Below are 26,384 nucleotides of genomic sequence, written 5' to 3' on the forward strand. Positions count from 1 at the left end.
TTGATATTTGAATTGTTGAAATAGCACAAAGTATGAAGGACTAGTTACATGACGAAGAAAGGCAGAAAATGGCCGAACCGAATAACAATAGTGTGAATGCTTCCAGCATTCACACTAATAATATTATGGAAGAAAAAATCCACACAATAACAGTAGTGCCCGGGCTTCGCCCTTTTTTTATGTTAAAGTAACTTAAAAAAAACAAAAAAAAGCACTGTAGTGAATACTTGATAATTAGGGCTCGAGCATCGACTCATGGCCCTGCCGCCACTTGGCTAGACTTGTCACGGCTCAACTCGGTCTTTTTTGCTTTTTCACTAGCTCCTAGTACCTGGTACCTGGTAGCTACTTTTTTGGTAACGCCTCAGCCTGAGTTCCAAGTGAGCAGAGGTGATACTAAAACATGACGTCAACCAGAGCATCATTACTGGAAGAGACGCGAGCGCAATATCCGACACGAGAATCAAACCCGCTAATTTTAAAAACACACCGGCAGCAGTGCCCACTGATCTGTACTGAGACTGTTGTTATTATTTCATATGAGTTATCATACGCAGATGTACAAAAAAGTCTCTTGGCATCATAACCTCAACCCAACAGGAAGTTTGCCATTTTGATCAACTGCCAAGTTCCCTCTGAGGCTTTTGTTGTCGACTTCCATCCGTTATCAGCTATTTCAAAATGGCCTCAAAATCATGTAGTATAGGTGCAGTTCATGTGAGTTATATTATTGCTGAGTAAGTACGACTTTGCTGTATAGAGCATCCGACAGTCCTTTAGACTCTCTGTACAACTGGATAGTGTCGAAGCTACCTAACTTTGTCCCTGTGCCCAAAACGACAGCAATAGGCTTTATGCACAACTCCACTACTTCCTGAACTTAAACCAGCTCCTTTATTTCCTGTCTTACATTATTGGACAAACTGATTAATCCAGGTGTGTCTGACCATTGTGACTAGTCAGACACACCTGAATTAATCAGTTTGTCCAATAATGTAAGACAGGAAATAAAGGAGCTTGTTTAAGTTCAGGAAGTACTGGAGTTGTGCATAAAGCCCATTAAAAGTCTCATTGACAAACACTCACTTGCCTGAACACCACTACAGCACTACTTTTGATACTGTAATTCACCACAAACAGGTACTCAGCAATCTGGAATTATTAATAGATTGTGAAAGCAGCATTGTTTAAAAAAAAGAAAAGAAAAGAAAAAAAGACAGGTTTTCCTATTGGGTTTATGTGTTGATTAGAGGCAAGGCACTCTGTCAGTGATTTTTATGTCAAAGCATGAGTCGTCTGTTAGCTGCATCCTAATCAAAACTGTACTTTATTTTGTATTTTTGTTGTAAAAAATAAGTCTCACTGATGCTGCCAATTGAAATGTATAAAGAGTTACTGCTATGACTCCCACTGCAGTTTGTAATATCTGGTGAATATAGTCCGTTCTGAGTATCAGTAACTTTGTTAGGCAAATTTATATTGTATTAGTGAGGGATGGAAAGATGCATACTTATTAAGACAAATATAATGCAAGTATAGTATAAGGATTATATATTCCCCATTACTACCAATTCATTTTTGGGTAAATTATTAAAATGTTTAACCATCGAGAGAAACATAGCAATGATACAACAATAAAATGCGCAATTATTAAAATTCATGCTTTATTAACACCTCTTTATTGAAGCTAGTTTTGTCACAGATTTTTCACGCCCCATGATAGCTTTCTTTGTATTTTTTTCTGGTTTCAAAAGAATTATGTAACATTTGGGTCCAAACAGCGCCACCAAGAGGCCAAAACTGGAGGCCAGGATGGCAAATACCTCCACTGCATCTGCATATTTGCCTGGAGAGTTGACGTAAGCAGGGACAAAGGCCACCCACACAGCACAAAAGATCAACATGCTGAAAGTGATGAATTTGGCCTCATTGAAGTTGTCTGGAAGATTCCTTGCCAGAAATGCTAACAGGAAGCTGAGGACAGCCAGGAAGCCGATGTAACCAAGTAAGACTGCAAAACCAATTGTGGACCCAAATACACACTCATAAACTATCTTGTCTTTGTGGTATTGTGTGTTTTTATGCAGAGCTGTTGAGGAAGAGACAAGCCAGGCAGTACAGATAACTGCCTGAATGCAAGTAAGAGCAAAAACTGTCCCTCGCTGCTGCACAGCACCAAACCACTTCAGACTGGCTCCACCTCCTGGCTTGGAGGCCTTGAACACAGCCAGAACCACCATAGTTTTAACCAGGATGCACGAGACACAAAGAACAAAGCTGATTCCAAAAGCTGCATGTCTCAGCTGACATGTCCACAGTCTGGGTCTACCAATGAACAGCAGTGAACATAGGAAACATAGTTTAAGTGAGACCAAGAGCAGGAAACTGAGTTCAGAATTGTTGGCACGCACCATGGGTGTGCTGCGATGATAGATGAAGATGCCCAGGATGATAGAACAGATCAATGTGCCCAACAATGAAGTTGTTGTCAAACAGATCCCCAGAGGCTCATGGTAGGAGAGGAACTCTGTTTTCTTAGGAACACAGTGGTCACGCTGGGGACTGGACCAGAAATCCTCTGGACAACTGGTGCACTTCATGGAGTCTAAAATATAGAAGATGGTGAAATACATACTTCCTGTAGCTCTACTTAAAATAAAGCACTTTAAAAATATATATATAACACCAACCAGTCTTATTGCTGATCTTTCCGTCAGAACAAGGGATGCAGTCAAAACAACATTCAGGTTCCCCCTTCTTTCTGGCCATGCGAGTACCTGGAGGACAGCTCTCACTGCACACTGACCGAGGAGGCTATAGGGGGTAAAATACGATCAAATATAGTTAAAATCTACAGTTTATAAAAAGCAAGGTGTCTCAAAAAGCTATATTAACCTCTTTGGATTCAAAGTTCCAGTAGATTTTATCCTCATGAACTCTGAGCTCTTCACCCTTGAAGGCTGATTTCTTAACCTCTCCCACATTTTGAACTTTAATTCTTCCACCAGGGAGCCACTGCCAGTTCATGACGTCATATATTGGTAAGGCATCACCGTTCTCATCGAATGATACTTCATCACCAAATGATGTTGTAAAGTTCACATTTTGCAAGTAATGTACAAGCTACAAATGGATGATAGAACAAACAGTATTGTATTTAGAAAATAGGTATTAAGTGTGAAAAACAAAGGATAAACATTTATAATTAAAAGTTTTATGTTTTACTGTGACAACCTGCAATCCAAAATGTTTTATTCAACTGTTTTAAGATGATAAATAGGTCATCAATATCCTGCTATATCAGTATTGAATCTAATTCATCTGAAAATAATTAAATTAATAGCTAGACTAGGATCTGTGTCATTTGTTTTTATTCATGTTATATACTGACAAAACTATACCTCATGGTCTATTAGCCATTTTCAAAACATGAACAGATGGTATGTAAATTGATCTCTCACCTGCCAGGGCTCCAATGTTTGCAAAGTAGCACAGCTGTTCCCACTGAAAGGCCCTCTCCCTGGTTCACACTGCAGTATGTTATCAAGGGCATATGCCAGGGCGTACACAGCCTTATACACATTGTACTCTCCCCTGAGGTTAGAAAGATCCAAGAACTCAGTCTCAACACTCTTTAGATCTTCCTGTCCAGTGCATAATGCTCCTCCAGCTTCTACCCAGTCTAATGGAGCTGGTGCAAATTTACACTGAAATGTGTACTCCCAAAATCGACTTACCTAAAATATATTAAAAGCCCCAAATTAACGGACATTCTAGTAAGTTGCATATTTATAACAAATAGTTATCCATTAAATAATTCATTTTTAAGTAAACACTTACCATACTATTTCCATAGCTGTTGTTATAATTTTGCTCAGGACGTATTTGAAGCAGAAATTCCCTGAGTCCCGATATTTCTCCTCGACGGATGGAAATGCCCAGTGTTCCGCCCAGGTACGGCATGAGGCGAGGGGTCTGCAGCACAGTAGCTGATGACCAAGCTTCACTGGCCATCCACTGCCGGCCTGTCACATCCTGCTGCAACACCTATTACATTATGTAAAATGCATAATTCAGACTTCTGTCAAAGAGGCACGGCGTCTCTTCTGGAAATTATGGTCCTCAATGATTTCACTGTCTAACTTTTTTCACTTATCGAAGCACTAATGTTAGGATGTTGAGAAAGTTATGAAATAGTAAGTGGAACACATTCAATTTAAGATGGCTTCTAAATATTGCATGTTAGTAAAAGAAGCAGCACGATTTATTTCATGCATCAAGGGTGGTTCGAGCTCCGTCAAAATACAAAACAGTGAGGATTACATCTTGCACCTTATGTTTGTAGCATAATTATTGGAATACTTTCAGGTTAGATTGGCCCTTTCATGTTTGTAGACTAATAAAATCCCACAAAATTATATAAATACTTGAGGAAACAACATTTTTGAGAGGTTGAAATGTCTGATGCACTCTATACAGGGGACAATTTCACCTGAATCTGAAGCTTGGGATATTTCATCTTAAAATAAACATCTCTAAAGTACAACAATTTTGAATTCAAACCTCTTCCATGAGTTGAATCATGTGGATCTCATGCGCAAATACGATCACCACACGAGCTGTCGATGTCTTTATCAAATGTACAATCCTTTTGAGTTCAGTTGGGTCACTGTCCCAGGGCAGCACCTCTAGGTAGGCCAGACAGCCTCCACCATACTCAGCCAGGTCAGACTGCAAGGACTGGGCAACGTGGAGTCCATAATCATCATCACTGACCAGCAGACCAACCCAAGTCCAGCCAAAGTGTTTTAGAATTTGAATCATAGCACGCACCTATGGTGGATATGTCAAAGAGAAACAATTTAAAGACAGATTACAGATAACTGTACAAAAAACAGGCTATACTGAACTGGATTAATAAATTAAAACCTGAACATAGATTCTCAGGACAATTTCCCTTCCTTCTGCATTTTTTTCCTATGAACTGTTCAATTAGTTTAGGTCTGATTTTGCATTTCCATAACATGTTTGACTTTAAGCAGTCTGGCTCACCTGGAATATCATCTGTTGACATATGACATGGACAATTGAAGGGAGCAGTCAGGTTGAGAACCACATTTGAGGATGTCTTTCTTGATGCAACATATGTCACCGTTAGACATTTTAAAAGTAAAACTTCAGTAAGTTTGTTACATCCCATTGCTAATTTGCATTGTTTTAACTTGTTTTACCAGAGCAAAGCCCAAAGTATTTTGGAAATCTTCTGAACATGGACATTTTTTTTTGCATAAATCCTAATATTATTGGTCAAACAATATAAAGAAGTTTTAAAATCAAACGATGAATTACTTGGTGATGTATATCCCTGTTGAAATATAGGTTAGTAAATTAATACAAATTCAAACAATGTTCATACAATGACTTTCTCATTGCAATTTGTATGAACTGCAGTACTCATATAGGTTTCAGAAAGTTAAATTGACTCATTTGGAGTTCTATTATGGGTATTTTTCATGATATATGCTGAGCTGTTTATGAAACAAATTTTGAAAAAAATATCTGGAAGTTCTTCATTTTGCAATCGAGTTTCACCTGAAAGGCATCACTTGGAATTGTTCTAAAGAAGGATGGAAATCTTTGCCGATTGCTCAAGCAGGAACATGTGGCAAAATAACTCACCTATAAAGACAATACAGAACACACATCACTCATTTCATCTTAGTCAGACCCAGTCAGTCAAAATATTTTCATATTAGCCTACCAAATCATATCACTTATATCAAGATGAAATCAATTAAATACCATACATCAGGAATCCAAAAAATGTAAAGATAGGAAATGGTAAACTTACAATGGGTATTTTGTATAAACCTAGCACATTAGACATGGCGATTGAGAATGTTGAATAGTGATCACCCACAATGCCCACAACTGGTGGGGTCCCTAAACAGTTGTCCTGAAGAAGAAACTGCTCCTCTTGACCACTAGCCAGTGCTAGGGCACCACTGAATCCAATAATAAGTGCACCACAGTTATCATAAAGACTGTATCCCAGAGTCACATTAGGTAGCAGATTGGAGTTGTTGTTGATCTCGTCAATAGCAAAGGCCATGGTGATGGCATGCCTGAACCCCAGAGTGTCAAAGCTAAAACACAAAATATTAATTTAAATTAAGAAAACATATAGTACCACTGTGAGAAACATAGCCTATACACAAATGGATCAATATTGCATGCATCAGATGTTATTTTCTACATAATTTATACAGCTCTGTTTTAGTATTTTTATATTTATTTTATGAATTATTACAGTATAACATAATGTTACATTACTTATACTTACTCAAAATGTATTCCTCACCCTGAATAATATGAAAAGGGATAACTGGCACATGCTATTATCTGTTGCACATACTTGAGACTTACCCTTTGCAGTTGGGCTGTTGTGGCTCTGAAGTAAATGTCCACTCAGGGAAGACAGAGGTGTAGTGGACCTCGAACAGCCCACCCAGAACCACCTCACCTGGCTTGTGCATTTCATTAAGGTGAAACTGTCTGCGTAGTTTACAAGATGAGGGAAGAGCAGAAGACACAGAGCATGAAAAAAGAGAGAAAAATAATAAGACAAGGTAGATACACAAAAACAATTTTAAGTCAGTAAATCCCCCCATAACTTCCCTCCTCCCTTTACACCTCTTTGAAGTCCTCTAGGCCTGTTGATTTTATATGCAAGGCTGTCACCCCCGTTCATGTCATTAATTTTTCATAAGACCAATCAGGGCATGCACCATGGGGGCAGGGCACAACCCCACTCAACTTAAAAACATCTGAATTATATGTTGGCCTACGCATAATATACTAATTACGTTCCAAAAATCCATTCAGCTCGCTTAGTTAATCTCTGTATTGATCGGTTCAGTAACCCCAAAAGGTTTTTTGTTTGCTTCCTTGGTAAAGGAGGTGGAGGGTTCAGTGCCAGTGCAGCAGTGGGTCAGTTGTTGAGATGCCAGGCCACCGGCGGCATTGTCGTCAAGAAATAAAACAGTGCAAATGATATGTTACTTGTGTTGCTCGAAGTGCAGTAATGTGTCGAAAGTGTTGGCTCGTTTACAAAGTGAAGAGCATGCATGGGTCCTGCAGATCTGTTGTGAATCACAATAAAATTAAAGGGACAGAGGCACACCGCAACATAGTAACCACAGACATCATGGTAACTCACACTCACACACACGTGTCTGTGTGCGCGCTCGCTGTCGAGGAGAAGCAGCAGAGTTGGAATAAATAAGAAATAATTATAAATAAATAAATCTGTGGATATAGCCTACGTTGCTCTGTTGAACTCCCTGACAAATAAAAAAAAATGTTTACTAAACAAAAATAAATAAAAATATATATTTAAAAGCATTTGTTAGAATGTACATTTTGTATTCATGTTGGTTTTATTTAAACCTTTTTTTTTTCAGCAAAAGTAAGACTGGATGCTATGAAAATGTCAAATGGTGTAACCACAAAAGATCTAATGATAGGTTACATGTTAAAGCTGTAGGCTACAGAAAAGAAAATTGAATTTGATTCCACTCTGGGTCATAAAATTAGTGTAATAACTCATCTATCAGACGATGTAGGTCAAACTTTGTGCAAAATTCTATTTTTGATTAAATCCGAGATGAAAGTGTGGTATTTCTCTTTCGCATTGGATAACGCAGGCGCATGGATTATACGTCAGGGTTACACCCCGCCTTTCCGAAACCCCGCCTTTCCGACAATAGACTTCCATTCATCGTAATAGCGGGGTTTTCTATTTTTTCTAAAGACCCCGCTACTCCGAAAAGGCTATTGGGGGAAACCCCCAGTGCGCAGTGCGCATTGATCCTTTTTTCCTTTTTGGGGTCAAACGGATCATGTGCATAATTAACTGCAAAACAAGCAAATACTTCATATTAATGACATATAACGTTCATTATGCTTCTAGCCTGTCAAGCCTCTACCTGGTCTTTTTTACTAAACTTAACCAACTCCTTTCTTCATTGCCTAAGCCTAACCAAAGCATCTCCCTCAGTCAGCTGTCAGTGCGAGCGGCGGCTGCAGCAGCCTCGCGCCCGTGTGTGAGCTCAAGCCGGGTTCAGCCGTGCTCGAGCGGAGCAGGGGGGGAGAAAAAGATAAAAAGTGTATTTCTATTACTGTGTGGAGATCTCCAACAACGGAGTCGGGGAGAAAGCAAGTGGGACAGATCTGCCCAGTCCCTGAGCAGCGCACGTTTCACAGACAAGCCACAAAGCAGAATGTAAACAACGTCACGCGGTTCAGCACCTTGGACAGCTGCGGGGGGGAGGAGGGGGTGTCGGAGTAGCGGTGTTTCGAAGTGGGGGTATTTCGGAACAGCGGGGTGTCGAAGTGGAGGGTTGTCGGAATGGAGAGCTGTCCCCATACGTCAGGCGACGAAAAAGACGTTTGCGGAGGTGGTCTGTCCGACCAGACGAGGCTGAACGAGTGAACCACACTGACGTTCTGAGCAGACCAATCACAGTCCCCGAGGTTCGCGCCGCGATGCGTCACCCAACGCGTAGTCAGGATTTTTGGAGGTGCACACCCAAGGCTGGGAAACTGCCCACTGGTCCGACCTCCCATTGGTTCGACCTCCCGTTACTCCAACAAAATCAACCACAAGTCGGACCAATAGGAGGTCTAACCAGTAGGTGGTCCCGTTAATTCGAACTGTCTACGCTACTTTCTGACAAGCTCTTCCATTGATAGGAGCATGCAGCTTTCTCTCTCTCAGAAACACACAGAAACACACATCACACACGCGGCCCAGAAAGGAGCCATGTCAGATCGCGCACAACCATCATAAATGCTGTGTAAACTGATAATCTAAGCCCCCCCTCCCAGAGTACAGAGTAAAAGAAATACACTTTTTTTTTCTCTCCCCCCCTCTGCTCGAGCGTGGCTGAATCTGGCCGGCTTGAGCTCACTTCACGGGCGCGAGCCTGCTGCAGCCGCCGCTCCTGCTGACAGCAGACTGAGAGAAAAAAAAGTAAATTTCGCTTTGGTTAGATTCAGGCAATGAAGAAAGGAGTTGGTTAAGTTTAGTAAAAACACCAGGTAGAGGCTAGACAGGCTGGAAGCATAATGAGCGTTATATGTTATTAATATGAAGTGCTTGTTTTGCAGTTAATTATGCACATGATCCGTTTGATCCCAGAAAGGAAAAAAGGATCAATGCGCAGCCTCCGTTTCCTTTCTGATTGCGTCCGTCTGTCTGTTCGGAGTGGGAGAGAGAGAGAGAGAACCCAATCCACCTGTCTGTAATGTAAGTTTGGTTTGATATGAGTGTCAAGGTTTAATTACGGACACTAATGAGCGCGCAGCAGTGCGTAAAAGTCATGCGTAATGACAGCTCCTTGGTGAAACACAATAAACTGCACCTCTTCTTCCACTTGTGTCTTATTGACAGGTGGAGCCTATATGAATAATTATATAAATGCATAGTGAACGGTAAGAATGGAGAGTTGGACTAATACTAATAACTAGTCCAGTTCGAACTAATGACGACCTCCCATTAGTTCGAACTCTCATTACTCCGATTGTCGGACCAATGGGAGTTCGAACTAATGGGTAGTCGGACTAATGGGAGGTCGGACCAGTGCCATGGACCCATCAGGCTACGGCGTAGGGTCCGCATAGGGGTCCGCGTTGACGCCATAGCTACGCCGTTGCCGCGACGCAGAAGCATAAACCAGGCTTGAGACACACACACCGAGCTCAGTCTCGCCCCAAGCTTTGAATATCCCGCCCGCTCGATAACGACCAATCAAATTCGTATTCCTTACTCGGGTAAACTCGTGCGTCAACTCGTAACAACTCGGTGTGACAAACAGGACAAACGGCCATTTCTGTACACCATTATATATTTATCCACCTACAAAAAATATATGTTTCTTCTGAGAACATTTAGCCATATAGACTAGCTGTAGGCTCTTTTAAATTTAAAGCTATAGTGCGTAACTTCTATCGCCCCCTAAAGGATTTCTGCGTTATTTCAACAATACGGCCGGCACCTCAATACGGCGTATGGCCCGGTGTAACCTTCTTTTTACAGTCTATTGGTGTAACCCGCCCCTCCCCTCCCCACTGCTACCGTTTGTCACTCTCTTCTCCAACAGACCTTCTGCCGAACTGGAAGGCTTTTTCTTTTTAGTAGGAACCACTTCTGAACCTCTTGGTCGCTTCTTCGGGTTGTCCGCCTCCATGTTGGTTCCAGCAGCGCTCTCCTCCCGCCTCCCTTCTCGTTATCAGGTAAAACCGATGCTGCGTTCCAGGCAGGCTTTTGAAACCGTAAGATACGGCTTCAAGTCACGACTTATGCTGCCTTCATGTGCTATGGTAATTATGGTAAGACGACTTGAAAAGTGCACATGAACACCCTCTCATGTGGTATTTTCCACTGGGCAACTCATAGAATTTTTTGATGCCCGAGTTGCCGAGATGAGAATAACCTTTGACCTTTTCAACATGGTGGCGAGCATCGCAAGATTCGTTAATGGTAAGCAAGGCAAGCCTTTAGAAAACACTTAGCAGCTATTCACTTTATGTATGCGTGCATGTACAGTAAAAAAAAATGCTTTTAAAAAGCTAGGCAAATAGCCAGTGCTAAATCTCCATGAATATTAATATTTCCCGTTTGAGTTTTGATAATTCATCTTCTTGCTGTAAGAGATGAACTTGGCAATCCAAGATTGTTTTACCCCATAGATATATACACGTAGATGCCGCACGTATATCTATGGTTTTACCGAAGTAACAAGTCTGAATCTGTGTGTCCACCATCTTTATTTTCTCTGTACAACAACAAAAGCACATGAACACAACACACTGGTAAATATCAGTTCACAAGTGGAAAATACCATCTGTACCATAGCACATGAAGGCAGCATTAGCGTTCCAGGCAACCCGTAACTCGTGTTTTTCCGACCTGTTACCCGTTAAGGTGCACTATAACAGCCACTCGTAATTTCCGACCTGTGAACTCATGCCAGATCGAACTCTACGACTTCACAGGTCAGAAAAACACAAGTTACAGGTTGCCTGGAACGCACCATTATTTCCTGTCCGCCAGCGCGGGAATGTCGCCAACGCCTTTAGGAGTGACTTAACAAAAAAAAGTATTGTCAGGTGACTCATGAAACAAAACTACAAAGAAGAGTAACATAAGTCAAATTAAAATGTTTGCCATTGTTGATCTTCACTACTGTGATGCTATTATGTCATATGGTATTATGCTTAGCAAATGAACATAACAAGACATGTATTGTCATTTTACTGCAACCTGTTCAACTATTTCAACACTGTGTGATGTTTTACAGATGGACAGATGCCACTGAAATTAATATTTTATGTTGTATATAGATTATATACTACACATACTGTCTTGACTGAGTTAGATTATGTCCATTACCCACACATGGAGGCCAACACCTTGTTCATTTCAGAGCTGAAGTCTGGGTAGTTATCATAATGGGCTGACAGCTCCAGCACACAGCCACATGTATGGGCCACTTGTCTTCTTTGTAAACCTTGAATCTAAGTGAACTCAACTATGATGTTCTTCCCTAAGAATAGATCAAAACCTGTGCAGAACTGAGGAACAAATACAGATGCTGCATATCAGTGTTCTTTACAGTAAGTATGCAGTGAGGTACTTTTGAATGTCCTTCTGGTGGACATTAATTGCCTCTGGGAAGGTGAGGGACTTCAAAACCTTTCTCACAGTTGGTTGCAGTGTTTCCTACTGTGCTGAGTTCTTGAAGGCTGTGCTTAGCCATGCTGAGTATTTTTGCCCATTGCTCGATCACATACGCAGGCTCTTGGACAAGCATTTTTTGGGCAAGTTCTTGGAGGATTCATTGACAATGCTGGCTGTTGTTATCTGTGAGGGACCAAGTCAGTCGGCAATGAGGACAACAGATAGTAACTTTTAAAAAAAAGGGGGGGTTTTATTCACCCAAAGTATACAGAAACAAAATTACTCAAATGAAAGAGGTCAAATTAACAAAACTGTACCAAAAGTCAACTGAACAAACTAACAGAAGACAAACAGAACAGACTTAAGCAGACCTAACTAATGAACACAAGGGATAACTTATATACTGGGTGGTCAGCCCATACTAACAAAAGAGGGGTTAACTTAAACACTAAACACAAAAGACCACAGCTAATTCACCAACAAAACAACTTAGGGAAGGTAACTTATTAGAATAAACACCAAACAAAACTGAAATTACTAATGGTCTAAGGAAAATAATAAACATAACTAAAACACTAAATTTCCCCCCATGGTGCACCGGCCCTTGGGTTGGCCCAATTAGTGCTGCCTGTTATAAAATGGACGAGCTTGTGGGGGCAGATCCGTTTATCTGGAGGATCCCAGCAGCAGCACCAGCAGCACCAGCAGCACCGGTAACTCAAAAGAACAAAAGAGAGATTAGAAACAATACTGAACAAAAGCTAACTAAATGTGTGCTTAAATAGAAACTAATGTACTGTCAAATAATAAAGTAGCCTATGTTGTATGCAACCAAACCTGTGTGTGAGTTATTTCGATACTTAAATGTTAAACCAACTTAATTGAATGTATAATGCACATAAACAAAATATGGTTAACATAAATATAGAAACAACATAGTGTATAGTGTGAGTGTAGGTGCAGAGGGCTACCCTTGTGTCATGGCTCACATTATCCTTCTGCAGCTGTTATCTAGGATCTCAATTAATTCTTCCTGATCAACAGTGTGAAAATCTGATTGCCAAGATTCAAATACTGTACACTCAGATTCAGGAAAGTATTTGAATCACTCTTCACATAACCCAAAGCAGCTTGCTCTAATATGACAGGTTCAGTCTTCACAGGAGAGTACACATCTAGTACAAGCTGGATTTTAATGTCAGCCTCTGTAAGTCCATTATCACTGCAATGAGCTCTCGCAATACCTGCCCCCTGTGAACAGCCAATATTTTCTTCACTCTCTCATTAGGTGGCATGGCTTGTGGCAATGTATCATACAAATTCTGTGGTTCATTTTCAGAAAAGTCTCCAACAAAAACAATGTTCCTGCTCTCAAAAACATCGGTGTCTCATACACTGCAAGCTCAAAACTGTCATCACTATTACTTCCAAATAGCACTTCAGGGCTGCTGTTTCAAATGTATCTGATGGTTGGGATGTAGGAAAACTAACAAGTGTAGTAGAGGGCCGAGCTCTCTCATGTCCTTCCACAGATGGAGCCAAATCTGGGCTGTGTGGTCTGTCATTGTGTTCTTTTGTTTGTATGGTCAGATAAAACCTAAGAAGAGGAGGCTTCCTGCTGCTTTCTGTATCAAGTCCCTTTTCTGAGCATCCTTTGAAACTTAGAGTTTTCTCGTCCCCCCTCCTCTTTCATTATCATAATGCAACCATCCCGTTTCAATTTTGTCTCCATAGCATTCTTTTTCTGACTTGGTTGACCTTGGTGTGAGCTACTGCCTCCATCACAATATTTTCTTTTAGACATTTTGTTCTTTAAGCGCTCATACAGTTTTGTTTTGCGAGTGTTGCAGGAGCTGTTATCCCTGCGACTCCAAAATGCAAATACTGCTAGTGCTAGGCAATCCCCATAGGATGGCAAATAATGCTTCAATTCTTCATCTGTCATCAGCAGTATGGTGCTGGCATCAATCTAAATATGGAAAATGCAATTGGTTAAAAAAAAAAAGTGATCCTGATTAGATGACCTCATGTGACTTGTGATGATATTTAGCCTAGTTATGTTGAGTTTCAGGAAACAGCTATACAAGAAAGCTGATGTAAAATGTCCATGAAAATTAGCCCTTCAGTTGTTGGACTGAAATATGGTACATTTACAGTTAGGTAGCCCACCTTCTGTTGCTCCAGGGCTTCTACTGTTTCCTCAGACATTTCACTTCCTCAAGAACTTCCATCCTGTAAGTACACAATAAAGGACGGTTACAGTAGCCTATGCTATAATCATTTTAAAAAGTCTCAGGCAACAGATGAGCAAAATAGATGGCATAACATTGAAGCATATTATGATTTAAAGAGAAACTATGCACAATTTTTCCTGTGGCTATGCTACATTTTTACCTTAATTAAAAAGCTCCAGAGTAATTGTGATGATAGTGAACTACATGACTTGTGACTTGTTACGAGAGAGAGTGCTCTCTGCCGATCCACCTGGTGTCTCATGGCTGTTTTGCAATATCAGTGTAGAACTTGGCCGCTGCCCCGGTGTCGCAGCTCTCGTCTCTGCGGCACTGTGACACAAACGCGCTCCATGACCCGCAATCTTTTGTTTATGACAGTTAAGACTACACATAGGCTACTACACGTCATAACATCGTATGTGTTATAACGTTATCCACCGCTCCATGGATTGATTTTTTGCTGGCTTCGTTGTGAACAAATGCACATGGCCAGGCAGTGAGTTAGAAAAACAGAGGAAAAGCGACCAGACTTGCATAGTTTCCCTTTAACATGAAGCTTTAGTTAGCACTAACTTGGACTTCACCTTAATAATTTGCTTTAATATCTCACACTAGTAGCCTACATACATGCCAAAACTAAAGGATTCACTTCACAAAGAAGGCGAGACACATCCTTCTATTGTCACAAACTAAATATTAACAGCTTAGAAGAAGGGGCGAAATGACTGTTGATAGCACCTTCATTTGTGCATCAAAATCCGAGTCTAAGGGTCTGAGTCACAAAGATGTTGGTCTAGATCATAACTAAAATGCAGCAATATTACAGCGCAAGCTATCAGAGTTACGCCTATACTTAGCCTGTTATCAAACTTCTGAATAGACGTGCTAATTAGTGGTAGTAGACAGCCACAGCCACTGTAGGCCTACTAACACTATGCATTTCTGTTAGCACTACAATGGCTCAATACTACCACCTACTGACAAAAAAGCATATCAGGACAGCTTTTTCCCCACTGTGAACTCCACTCACCTCCAAACTCTATGTTAAATGTAGGATATAGTCTGTATGTAAAATGTTTGATGTTGATGTTGTTGATGTAGGCTATGTTAAATGTATAGTCTGATTATGTTTTGTGCCACACAGAAGTGCCACTATGCTGTGCCGAAAGCAAATTCTGCCTACTTGTTGTGCAGTCCTTAATAAATGAAATGAAATGAAAAATAGACACCCCGAACAATATTGTGTGATCCACTGATTTATCACTTACTTACTTATTATTATTACTTATTATTTCCATCGCCATGCTACATACTTGAAGAAAATAGTCACTCTCAAATATGAAAAAATAATGGAACAGTTCAGATAATCTCTGACACAGTGTGTAGAAGGTAAAACTGTGGGGCACGTTTATTTAAAAAATATCAGGGAATTAAACATGTAAAACGTCCGAGACGAGGAGGGGACGTAAACAGACTGTTGTTGCAACGGGAATCCTTTTGGATATTCACTTTGGGCACAATTGTCTCCTAGGCATGAATGAAGATTTTCCTATCAATCATTTTTTGTGATACGTGATAGGCTTTTTGGATTATATTTTAACCTGATGTCTGTTTATGTATGTTTTTTCGATATAATGTATTAATATTATACGTTTCACAATAGGTAAGCTAGGCTATTGTGATTTTTTGTAAATGTTTTTTTTGTGAATGAGCCCATGTTCGATGACGTCACCAGGTGGGCGTCTACAATATAGGCTACACGGGTGAAACACATTATGATAATGACCTGATGAAGGGCTGAGGAGCCCGAAATTGTCAGTAAAAATATTTGGAGCAAAACGAGGTTGTGCCGGCTGTTTCCTTTTTCTTTTGAAGCTTCCCCCTTAGCCCAGCACACCAAGCAAGGGATGTGCGTGCGTGTGCGTATTAGTCCAGTCATTTTATGAGAAAAGGTTAAACAAATTGCAACAGAAGCAAACTCATCTGATTTTGTATCCTCAACATGTCCTGAGTGAGGGAAAAAAAGCCCCGAAGAATCCCATTAGGGGAAATTTTCGAAAAACACCCAAACATATCCCATTTATACGCATATAAAAAAAAAAATTCGCGTGAATAGGGTAAAATTTTTAACCTTTAGATATCTCCATGAAAATTACTGAGTTGATTACTTACATTAAGACAAACAAAAAATGTATTACAAGTTTTTTGAAATTCTTTGTTAACATGAGCAAATTTGCATAAATTTGCATAAATTGCACCGTTTTGACGGCACATGTATATATGAAGGTGCTGTGGTGGTACCGGCATGAAAACTGGAATGAGTTGACTCCATCGGTCAACCGACAAGTTGACCACTTTAAATTTCAAGATGACTGCAATTTTTCAAGACAGCCACATGCAGGTATGACATGCTCCGTCTCTATTAATGCTCATGGGTAGCCTAAATTTGTTCCATTCCTTTTTTAACTGTAATATCATAATACAGTTAAAAAATGTCTTGTTCAATCTTGTTAACATATTATATGTTAACAAGATTGAACAAGACATTTTCACCTGCTCTACTCAATGTTTAGATCAGGTGTTGTATGTATGCAAATTAGCTATACGTAATTGGATTATGCACTGTTGGCTCATGTCATACCTGCTCTACTAAGGATGTGGCTGTCTTGAAAAATTGCAGTCATCTTGAAATTTAAAGTGGGCAACTTGTTGGTTGACCGATGGAGTCAACTCATTCCAGTTTTCATGCTGGTACCACCACAGCAACTTCATATACACATGTGCCGTCAAAACGGTGGAATTTATGCAAATTTATGCAAATTTGCTCATGTTAACAAAGAATTTCAAAAAACTTGTAATACATTTTTTGTTTGTCTTAATGTAAGTAATCAACTCAGTAATTTTCATGGAGATATCTAAAGGTTAAAAATTTTACCCTATACACGTGAAATTTTTTTTTATGCGTATTAATGGGATATGTTTGGGTGTTTTTCTAAACTTTCCCCTAATGGGATTCTTCGGGGCTTTTTTTCCCTCACTCAGGACATGTTGAGGATACAAAATCAGTTGAGTTTGCTTCTGTTGCAATTTGTTTAACGTTGACCCCTTTTTTGGCCTAAAATTACTGGACTATATACTACTCTTGTAAATGTGTGTAGTGTGTTTGTGAATTTGTGACGAATCTGCTGGCGGAAGCGCTGCACAGCTGCAGCTGTTCGGCACGGTAACCAGTTAAATCAGAATCCAGTTGGGCCATAACACCGGCCCAATGCTGGTCATTTTATATTAACTTATAAACAAGTTTAGAGTTACAGGCTACTTTGCCAAGACTACACACACGTCGTTATAGCCTAACACCGCTCTCACACCACAACCACATTTAGTAAGTGAGCTCAGTGTGTCTGTCTGCTAAATAGGCACAAAACTTACAGCTACGACGCAGAACAGGCGGGGAACCAAAACAGTCCAAGGGGCTCCGTTTGCTGACGTCACGCAACGCAATCCCGGCATGCAACAGTCGAAAGCAAAACTACGCCATATTGGCAGCAAAGCGGGCTTTTTAAAGAACTGCCAACAATACGAGTGCTAACATCTCGTCTGCGGCTGTATTCACACAAAGCCAACATGGTGGACAGCTGTTGTGCCCCGGGATGCAAGAACAGTCGGGGACAAGCAAAGGGAAGAGCGTTTTATCGCATCCCTAAAGACCCAGACAGACGGCAGAAGTGGATCACAGTCATAAAACGTGCTCGAAGAGCGCAGAAGAGAACAGAGCGATGGGAACCCAGAGGCAGCGGATACCGTGTGTGCAGTGACCACTTCATATCAGGTAACGTTAGGCCTACACGATCCAGCGCTTGTCAACGTAAAGAACTTGTTTATTTTACACGTCGTTGTGATTTCAAGCTGTTTATTTATTTACAAAAGGCGAGTTTGAACAGTGTATTGTTGCGTGGATTTTGCGGCGCTAGCAAGAGTGGTGTTGCTCACTTAACCACGAGCAAGCCGAAAATAGTCGTGGAATAATAAATTGCTTACACTAGTTGTATTGTTAAAACCCTCGACAAGTTCTTTCATCCAGGTTATGACTGCAAGTGTGCTGTCTGGATGCCTGTTAACTTGTAAACTGTGTTTACAACAAGGACGACTGTGTCATGAAATAGTTTCTATCAATGAGATTTGTGTATTCATGGTGGCTGCCTCACGTACACATTAAGTGAACATGAACACTACACAATTTTACTATTTATTTTATTTCTCTCGTAATTGTCCACAATAAAGTCAGCCATGTGCATACCACTGTTCCCCAGTTATCCCTGGATATTTTCCTGCGCTGTTTGTATGTGAAAACAGCCTTACGTATTTCCGGTAAAAACACGAAGGGAAGGGATGGCGTTGAACGTACGATAGGCATCATATGTAGGAATGTCTGCTGCTGTGGAGGACTTCTCTCCCTCACCTTCACATATTTCAGGCTGTGGACCTTCGCAATTAATCATGTTGATTCTGCACAGTGTTGGCACAGGCACACACACACACACACACACAGTGTCTGCAGGTCTATCTCCTTACAGCCTGGGGGGTTGTGAGTGCGACTGGCAGGATTTATATTTCAGGGGAGGGACAAATAGGATCAAATCAAATGTCTGAAATAATTTTACAGGAAGAGAAATGTCACTGTTTGTGATATGAATTTGGCAAAATCTCAACAGATAACTTAACTATTTACATGTGGATACAGAGTTAAAGGTGGTGGAAATACATTTTTCATTTCTTCTTGGGGTCATTAAGAGTCAGAGTATTAAACATGCACTAAACCTGTTACTACATGTCTCTACATAATGTTGCAGGGAAAAAGAGTGAAAACCCTCTGTCACCTGACTACATCCCATCCATCTTCAAACATGTGTCATCCCCAGAGAGGAGAAGAAAAATGATGCAGTTAGAGTTATTCAACAGAAGACTGAAGAGCAGACTCCCAAGCGGAGAGCAAGCAAGTTCACCATCAGCTGTCCCTCCAACCATCTGTCCTCAAGACAGTAAGCAGCCTACTGCGGACCATCTCACAGAAAACACTACTGAGGAGAAATCAATCCACAATGAACTTGAAAGGGATTTCCAGCTCATTCCTGGCGATAACGGTGATACAGCAACTCCCCTGTGTTCCAGTGAAAACTGTAAGAAACGTATTAAATCACTTGAGATGGAATGCCAAGCTCTGAAGACTGAAAATATGTTGTTAAAACAGCAAATGAAAAGAACTGAACTAAACGAGACAAGTCTACAAAACAATGATCAAAAGGTTCATATTCTCACTGGTTTACGAACATATTCACTGCTGATGACAGTTTTTCATTTTGTGGCTCCCGATCTAAAACAGGAGTCTGGCCTAACATTGTTTCAGCAGTATATGCTAGCTTTAATTAAGCTGAGAATGAACTTGTCTTTTGACTTTTTGGCTTATTATTTTGGTGTTGATTCAACCTCTGTTTTGAAGCTTTTCAAACACTGTATTAGTGTCATGTATTGTAGACTAGTGCCAAGTGTACTCATGTGGCCTGACAGGGAATCATTGAGAGAATCTCTTCCTCATGCATTCAGGAACAGTACCTTTGAAAAGACAGTTTGCATGATTGACTGTTTTGAAATATTTATTGAGAAACCCAGCAATATGTCAACACTCGAGTCACACCATGCATTGAAATATTTAATTGCCATTTGCCCACGGGGTTCCATTTGTTTCATTTCCAATGGATGGGGAGGCCGCACAAGTAATAAGTTCATCACAGAGCAAAGTAATTTTTTGCCCAATTTGCTCCCAGGTGACCTTGTTTTGGCAGACAGAGGTTTCAACATCAAAGACTCGGTACAGTCTTACCAAGCTGAGTTAAAGATTTCCGCATTCACTCGTGGCAAGACACAGTTACATCGTGTTAAATTGGAGAACACCAGCTGCTTAGAATCTCTTAGGATACACATTGAAAGGGTCATTGGAGTTCTCCGCCAAAAGTACACTGTTTTGCAAAGCACTGTCCCCATGAGTTTCACTGACGTTGACCAAGAAAATGATGTAACATGCCTCGACAAAATTGTCCAAGTATGCTGTGCCCTCACAAATGTCTCTGACTCTGTTGTTCTTTCAGTGGTCGTGTAACAGATCAGTCTGACAACAGATGCTGGATAATGTAAATACTGTATATTCATGGAACTCCTAACATATGTAATCTACAGATGTAGTTAGGGATGCACAATATGTGGATTTTTTTTTTTAGCTGATGTCTACCTCATGGTCAGAAAACATATAGTTTTACATTTTTGTATTTAAAAAGAAGTTCATTTAACCTGTAGTCTGTGTACACTGGAGAGTAACTAAGATGTATGTATTGTATGTATCATTACAACAAAGGCAAAACATATTCTGACTCTTCAAATACTACATTTATTACATTTCTTTTTGTCTTGTGAAGTTAATCAATAAAGTTCTTGTAAAATAAGTGTGTGTTTCTCTTAGCTTCCTTAACTGGTAACAGTGCTATAACTCATTACAGCTGTACATCTGTGACTCAATAGTCAATTTCTTATGATAAGGCTACCAAAGAGGAGCATTATGTTTAATTTGTCTAATTTTGTAATATGTCGCTCAATTTTCGTAGATTTTAAGCATGCAGTGAACTGAAATCAGCAGTGGTGCCATTCATTTTTGCTCAAGCTTTTTTTGCCAACATGTTGAACTGAGTCACATGAAGTCCAGAGCTCTAATGAATAATGATCATTCATTTACTGTATGTGACCCATGTTAAGTTTAAGTGTAAGTTTAACTACATCCATGATCACAACAGTGGCAGTGTGGCTCGGCCCACCCATGCCCATACTGCCAGGTCTGAGTGTAGACATGATATTATCAGAAAAACTGCAGAACTTTAAGGCACACTTGCCTGGTTTGCAGCTTGTTAAACTGTGGCTACATTTACACTGAGCAAAGATTGGATGGCACCCTTACTCAATTTGTTAATCATGATCAAATGTACTTAATGAACCAAAGGTTATTGCCGTATTAGACCCACAAAACAACCAACCAACACCTAAAAAAACTAGCTTTGATATTTGGTAATATTATGTGGGGATAACGATTTGTGATACTTAAATACTTTAACATGATTTTAGTAGGTGCTTCAGAGTACATATAAGTTAAAGGCCATCAAAATGAGGACATTCTCATGATTTTCTCCATGTAGGTGGGTAGGAAGAGGGGGAAAGGCCTTTAAAAGTCTCAGACATTGTGAAATGTTTCCAAGGAAAAAGCAATCTATTTATTTTGCCCAAACATTTCTTTATTGCTTGCAGCTTCATGTAGGTTCATTCTTCAGGAGGGAAAAATCTGTTCAGATCATTTAGGTAAAAAAATGAATTAATGCAGAATACATGGTTCAGATGAGTTAATCATTGTTTTGCGTCTGGTGCTTTTATGACTTGGCGGTTCCTCGACCCATGATAGCTTTCTTTGTGTTTTTCTCTGGTCTCATTAGGATTATGTAACATTTGGGTCCAAACAGCGCCACCAAGAGGCCAAAACTGGAGGCCAGGATGGCAAATACCTCCACTGCATCTGCATATTTTCCTGGGGAGTTGACATAAGCAGGGACAAAGGCCACCCACACAGCACAGAAGATCAGCATGCTGAAAGTGATGAATTTGGCCTCATTGAAGTTGTCTGGAAGATTCCTTGCCAGAAATGCTAACAGGAAGCTAAGGATAGCGAGCAAACCAATATAACCAAGTAACACTCCAAAACCAATGGTGGAGCCAACCACACACTCATAAACTATTTTGTCATTGTGGTATTGTGTGTTCTTGTGAGGTGCTGGTGAAGCAGAGACAATCCAACAAGTGCAAATTGCTGCTTGGATGCATGTAAGAACCAGAACTGTCCCTCTCTGCTGCACAGCACCAAACCACTTCAGACTGGCTCCACCTCCTGGCTTAGAGGCCTTGAACACAGCCAGAACCACCATAGTTTTAACCAGGATGCACGAGACACAAAGAACAAAGCTGATTCCAAAAGCTGCATGTCTCAGCTGACATGTCCACAGTCTGGGTCGTCCAATGAACAGCAGTGAACACAGGAAACATAGTTTTAGTGAGACCAAGAGCAGGAAACTGAGTTCAGAATTGTTGGCACGCACCACGGGTGTGCTGCGATGATAGATGAAGATGCCCAGGACGACAGCACAAATAAATGTGCCCAGCAATGAAGTTGTTGTTAAACAGATTCCCAGAGGCTCATGGTAGGACAGGAACTCTGTTTTCTTGGGAACACAGTGGTCACGCTGGGGACTGGACCAGAAATCTTCTGGACAACTGGTACACTCCATGGAGTCTGAAATACAGGAAAATGGTGTTATGTAAACATAAGTTAATCATGTGTTATTGTAAATTGCTTGTCAGCGCTGGTGAAACAGTGGGTAGTAAGGGGTTGAAGAGAAACAGAAAAAGAAGAAGAGGGAAAAAGAAAAGGATTGTCTGCATGTTAAACCTAGAATGTTGTTGGACTGCCTTCACAACCACGTTGCTTACACAGTAAAAAAATAAAAATAATAATATATATAAATTATATATATTTATTTCATTTTATTTTTTTCATGAACACTCACCAGTGGTATTGCTGATCTTTCCCTCAGAACAGGGGATACAATCGAAACAACATTCAGGTTCCCCCTTCTTTCTGGCCATGCGGGTTCCTGCAGGACAGCTCTCACTGCACACTGACCGGGGAGGCTGTAGGGAGAAAAATAAATATCTTACTCTGTGTTGTTTTTTTATGTCCATAAAAAGAAGAGAGTATGAAAAAGCAGTAGTAACCTGTTTTGATTCAAAGTTCCAGAAGATTTTATCCTCATGAAGTGTGAGCTCTTCACCTTTGAAGGCTGATTTCTTCACTTCTCCCACATTCTGAATATTAATTCTTCCATCAGGGAGCCACTGCCAGTTCATGACGTCATAGATTGGTAAGACATCACCATTCTCATCAAATGATACTTCATCACCAAATGATGTGGTGAAGTTCACATTTTGCAAATAATGTACAAGCTAGATGGTGATGGACATAAACATGTTAGGCAGGTGACAGACTCCTTCCAAACATAGTTTCATCCTTTCATCTAAAATAATTAACAGTAAGTAATGAGTCTGTGAATTTCAGGTTTCCCTTTTGTCTGACTGGTCTAATGACAATTAATCATCATTCAGTCAGACAACTCACAATTAAAAATGTGTATTGCAGCTTCATTTGAGTTTGGCATTAAAGCTCCGACTTCATCACTCCCTGATAATAGGATTTCATTAAAGTATATGTGAGTGATGAGCGACTATCTTAACCCGGAGCCTACAGGTGGATGCTGGGGTGGTGATGGGGCAGAAAATAGGGTAGATATGCTGCTGTGTCATAGACGAGTAAAGAGGACGATGGGTAAGTCACCTATCTTAAATAGATCGCCAAATTGAGAGGGTGTGTATGATGTCATGAGAGTGACGCAGCGCAGGTCGAGTTGGCTGCCTGAACTAACTCGCAGGCTTCACTCCATTTGTTGGAATACAAAATGACAATGTATTTATTCTGCCACATTTAATATTAAATATGTTATGTTTTAGAGTGTTGCAATGTTATCATTCCATAATATGTAGCTTTAGTTTTTCTTTAACAAAAAAAGAAAAAGAGTCTAAATTCATCTCTCACCTGCCATGGCTCCAGTGTTTGCAAAGTAGCACAGCTGTTCCCACTGAAAGGCCCTCTCCCTGGCTCACACTGCAGTATGTTATCAAGAGCATATGCCAGGGAGTACACAGCCTTGTAAATATTGTACTCTGGCCTGAGGTTAGAAAGATCCAAGATATCAATCTCCACACTCTCTAGATCTTCCTGCCCAGTGCATAATGCTCCTCCAGCTTCTATCCAACCTGTTGGAGGTGGATAAAATCTACACTGAAATGTGTATTCCCAAAATTGATTCACCTGAAATGCATTAAAATCCTGTTATTAGAATAAATATCATTATTATTATTATCATTATCATTATACATATACCATATATTTACATTTATTTTACATTTTAGATGTAGTTGTACGTTTTAGTTCTTACAAAGTTATTTCCAAAACTGTCACTGTCATGTTGCTCAGGATGTATTTGAAGCAGAAATTCCCTGAGTCCTGGTATTTCCCCTCGACGGATGGCAATCCCCAAAGTTCCACCCAGGTACGGCATGAGGCGAGGGGTGTGGAGCACAGCAAATGTTGTCCAGGCTTCACTTGCCACCCACTGCTTGCCAGTCACATCTTGCCTCACCACCTGTGCATGAAATACAGTTTTGGGGGTCCCGTCATTTGAAAACTATGCTGTGTGACATGTTTGATTATTGACATTTGTGAATATACAGTATTACTCATGTCTTAAAGAAGCAAAACTGTTTCTTTCACGAATAGGTCAAGAAGAATTTAATATTGAGCTGCTTTCTCTGCATGTGTGAATATTTGATGCCTACAGTATACAGCTTACATTATCAGACCTTATCAAACATTTTGACCTGATGAAAATAAGTCATTCAGAGAGAATTTTGAGGTGAGAGAATTTTGGCTTTTTCATCATGTCTTAAAACATTCAAACCTCTTCCATGAGTTGAATCATGTGAATCTCATGTGCAAATGCCATCACCACACGAGCTGTCGATGTCTTTATCAAATTCACAATCCTGCTTAGTTCAGCTGGGTTGTCACTCCAGGGCAAAATCTCTATGTAGGCCAGACAACCCCCACCAGAGGGACCCAGGTCAGACTGGAAGGACTGAGCAACATGGAGTCCATAATCATCAGCACTGACCAGCAGACCAACCCAAGTCCAGCCAAAGTGTTTTAGAATCTGAATAATGGCACGCACCTACAGTATGAGAATACAACATTGAGAAGGACTTTGAGCACACAGTAATATCATCTAATAAATCATTTCACTAAATCCAGCTTGATTTGTGCAAATGTAATTAAACAAATACATTATAGTAGATTGAGATTCACATCAATTTAGTGCAAGAGAAAAGAAAATATTTTTCAACAGGGATAACTTGGTAATAGTGTTTCACCTGAAAAGCATCGCTTGGAATTGTTCTAAAGAAGGAAGGAAATTTTTGCCGATCAGTGAGGCAGGAACATGTGGCAAAATAACTCACCTATGAAGAAACATACATATTGAATTAACATTACACATCTCCTGCAAGTCAAATTCTCTTACATTAATGCTTTTAGAATTTTCACAATTAAATACGGCATCGTATCAACTGTAGAATCTGAAAAAAATAACAATTCAAATGATAAAAGATAGGAAACTCACAAGTGGCAGCTTGAATAAACCTAGCACATGGGAGATTGCAATAGAAAATGTTGAGTAGGAATCACCCACAATGCCCACAACTGGTGGGGTCCCTAAACAGTTGTCCTGAAGCAGAAACTGCTCCTCTTGACCACTAGCCAGTGCTAGGGCACCACTGAATCCAATAATAAGTGCACCACAGTTATCATAAAGACTGTATCCCAGAGTCACATTAGGTAGCAGATTGGAGTTGTTGTTGATCTCGTCAATAGCAAAGGCCATGGTGATGGCATGCCTGAACCCCAGAGTGTCAAAGCTAAAACACAAAATATTACTTTAAATCATGAAAAAGAATAGTACCGCTGTGAGAACTGTGAGAAACATAGCCTATACAAAAATAGATCAATGTTGCTTCAGATGTTAATGTTTCTTTTAACATATTAAATGTGAAATGTGAATGAATACTATCAGTATAAAATAATAATTGGCACATGGTAATACCATCTGTCACATACTTAAAACTTACCCTGTACAGCTGGGCTGTTGTGGCTCTGAAGTAAATGTCCACTCAGGGAAGACAGAGGTGTAGTGCAGCTCAAACAACCCACCTAGAATCACATCGCCAGGCTTGTGCATTTCATTAAGGTGAAACTTTCTTCGTAATTTACAAGATAAGGGATGAGCAGAAGACACAGAGCACGAAGAAGGAGAGCAAAATAATGAGATAAGGTAAATACACAAAAACAAATATGAGTCAGTAACCCCCCCCATAACTTCCTTCCTTCCCCTCTCACCTCCTTCTATTCATGGAATTGTTCTTGGTTTTATATGCAGGACTATCTCATCCTTTTGTCATCTTACACAACCCTCATGCACTATGGGGGCAGGACTGAACACACAATTTCATGTTCAACTTCTTTTTTTCCACTGGAGTAAAATGTATTAACTACTTGAATACGTTAAGTAAAAAACAACGACAAAATGGCTGACACATGATTGAATCAAAAAGGCAGAGTTAAAGACTTGAAGTCTTCCTTTAAAAACAAACAAAAA

The 26,384-nt window shown here is 40.2% G+C and overlaps 3 protein-coding genes across 8 annotated transcripts; 1 reads left to right on the forward strand and 2 right to left on the reverse strand.

Moving 5' to 3' along the window:
• Positions 1-1,656: 1,656 nt before the first annotated feature.
• On the reverse strand, positions 1,657-6,637 carry LOC146976455 (extracellular calcium-sensing receptor-like). Its single transcript, XM_085796287.1, has 9 exons — positions 6,427-6,637; positions 5,852-6,146; positions 5,593-5,679; positions 4,564-4,833; positions 3,841-4,047; positions 3,462-3,737; positions 2,896-3,123; positions 2,691-2,814; positions 1,657-2,605 (listed from the first exon to the last, which is right to left on the reverse strand). The coding sequence occupies exons 1-9, from the start codon at positions 6,534-6,536 to the stop codon at positions 1,668-1,670; spliced, it is 2,535 nt and encodes an 844-aa protein (XP_085652413.1). The 5' UTR covers positions 6,537-6,637; the 3' UTR covers positions 1,657-1,667.
• Positions 6,638-17,474: 10,837 nt separating this feature from the next.
• On the forward strand, positions 17,475-20,199 carry LOC146976456 (uncharacterized). The gene is made up of 2 exons (XM_085794513.1): positions 17,475-17,806; positions 18,828-20,199. Exons 1-2 carry the CDS (start codon positions 17,602-17,604, stop codon positions 20,129-20,131), a joined length of 1,509 nt encoding a protein of 502 aa, XP_085650639.1. The 5' UTR covers positions 17,475-17,601; the 3' UTR covers positions 20,132-20,199.
• A 1,207-nt stretch (positions 20,200-21,406) lies between these two features.
• On the reverse strand, positions 21,407-26,102 carry LOC146976457 (extracellular calcium-sensing receptor-like). 6 transcript variants are annotated; one of them, XM_085796277.1, is made up of 9 exons: positions 25,858-26,102; positions 25,353-25,647; positions 25,105-25,191; positions 24,636-24,905; positions 24,114-24,320; positions 23,711-23,986; positions 22,837-23,064; positions 22,629-22,752; positions 21,407-22,354 (listed from the first exon to the last, which is right to left on the reverse strand). In XM_085796277.1, the coding sequence occupies exons 1-9, from the start codon at positions 26,100-26,102 to the stop codon at positions 21,441-21,443; spliced, it is 2,646 nt and encodes an 881-aa protein (XP_085652403.1). In that variant the 3' UTR covers positions 21,407-21,440. The 6 variants fall into 6 exon arrangements, with proteins under 6 accessions (XP_085652403.1, XP_085652404.1, XP_085652405.1 ...); XM_085796278.1 differs by lacking the exon at positions 25,858-26,102 and having other exon boundaries at positions 25,353-25,693; XM_085796279.1 differs by lacking the exon at positions 25,858-26,102 and having other exon boundaries at positions 23,711-24,004; positions 25,353-25,643.
• Between the last annotated feature and the right edge of the window lie 282 nt (positions 26,103-26,384).

This window comes from Trachurus japonicus, chromosome 13 (assembly GCF_045865225.1).
Source record: "Trachurus japonicus isolate A0001 chromosome 13, Traja_1.0".
In the NCBI taxonomy this organism is placed as follows: Eukaryota; Metazoa; Chordata; class Actinopteri; order Carangiformes; family Carangidae; genus Trachurus; species Trachurus japonicus.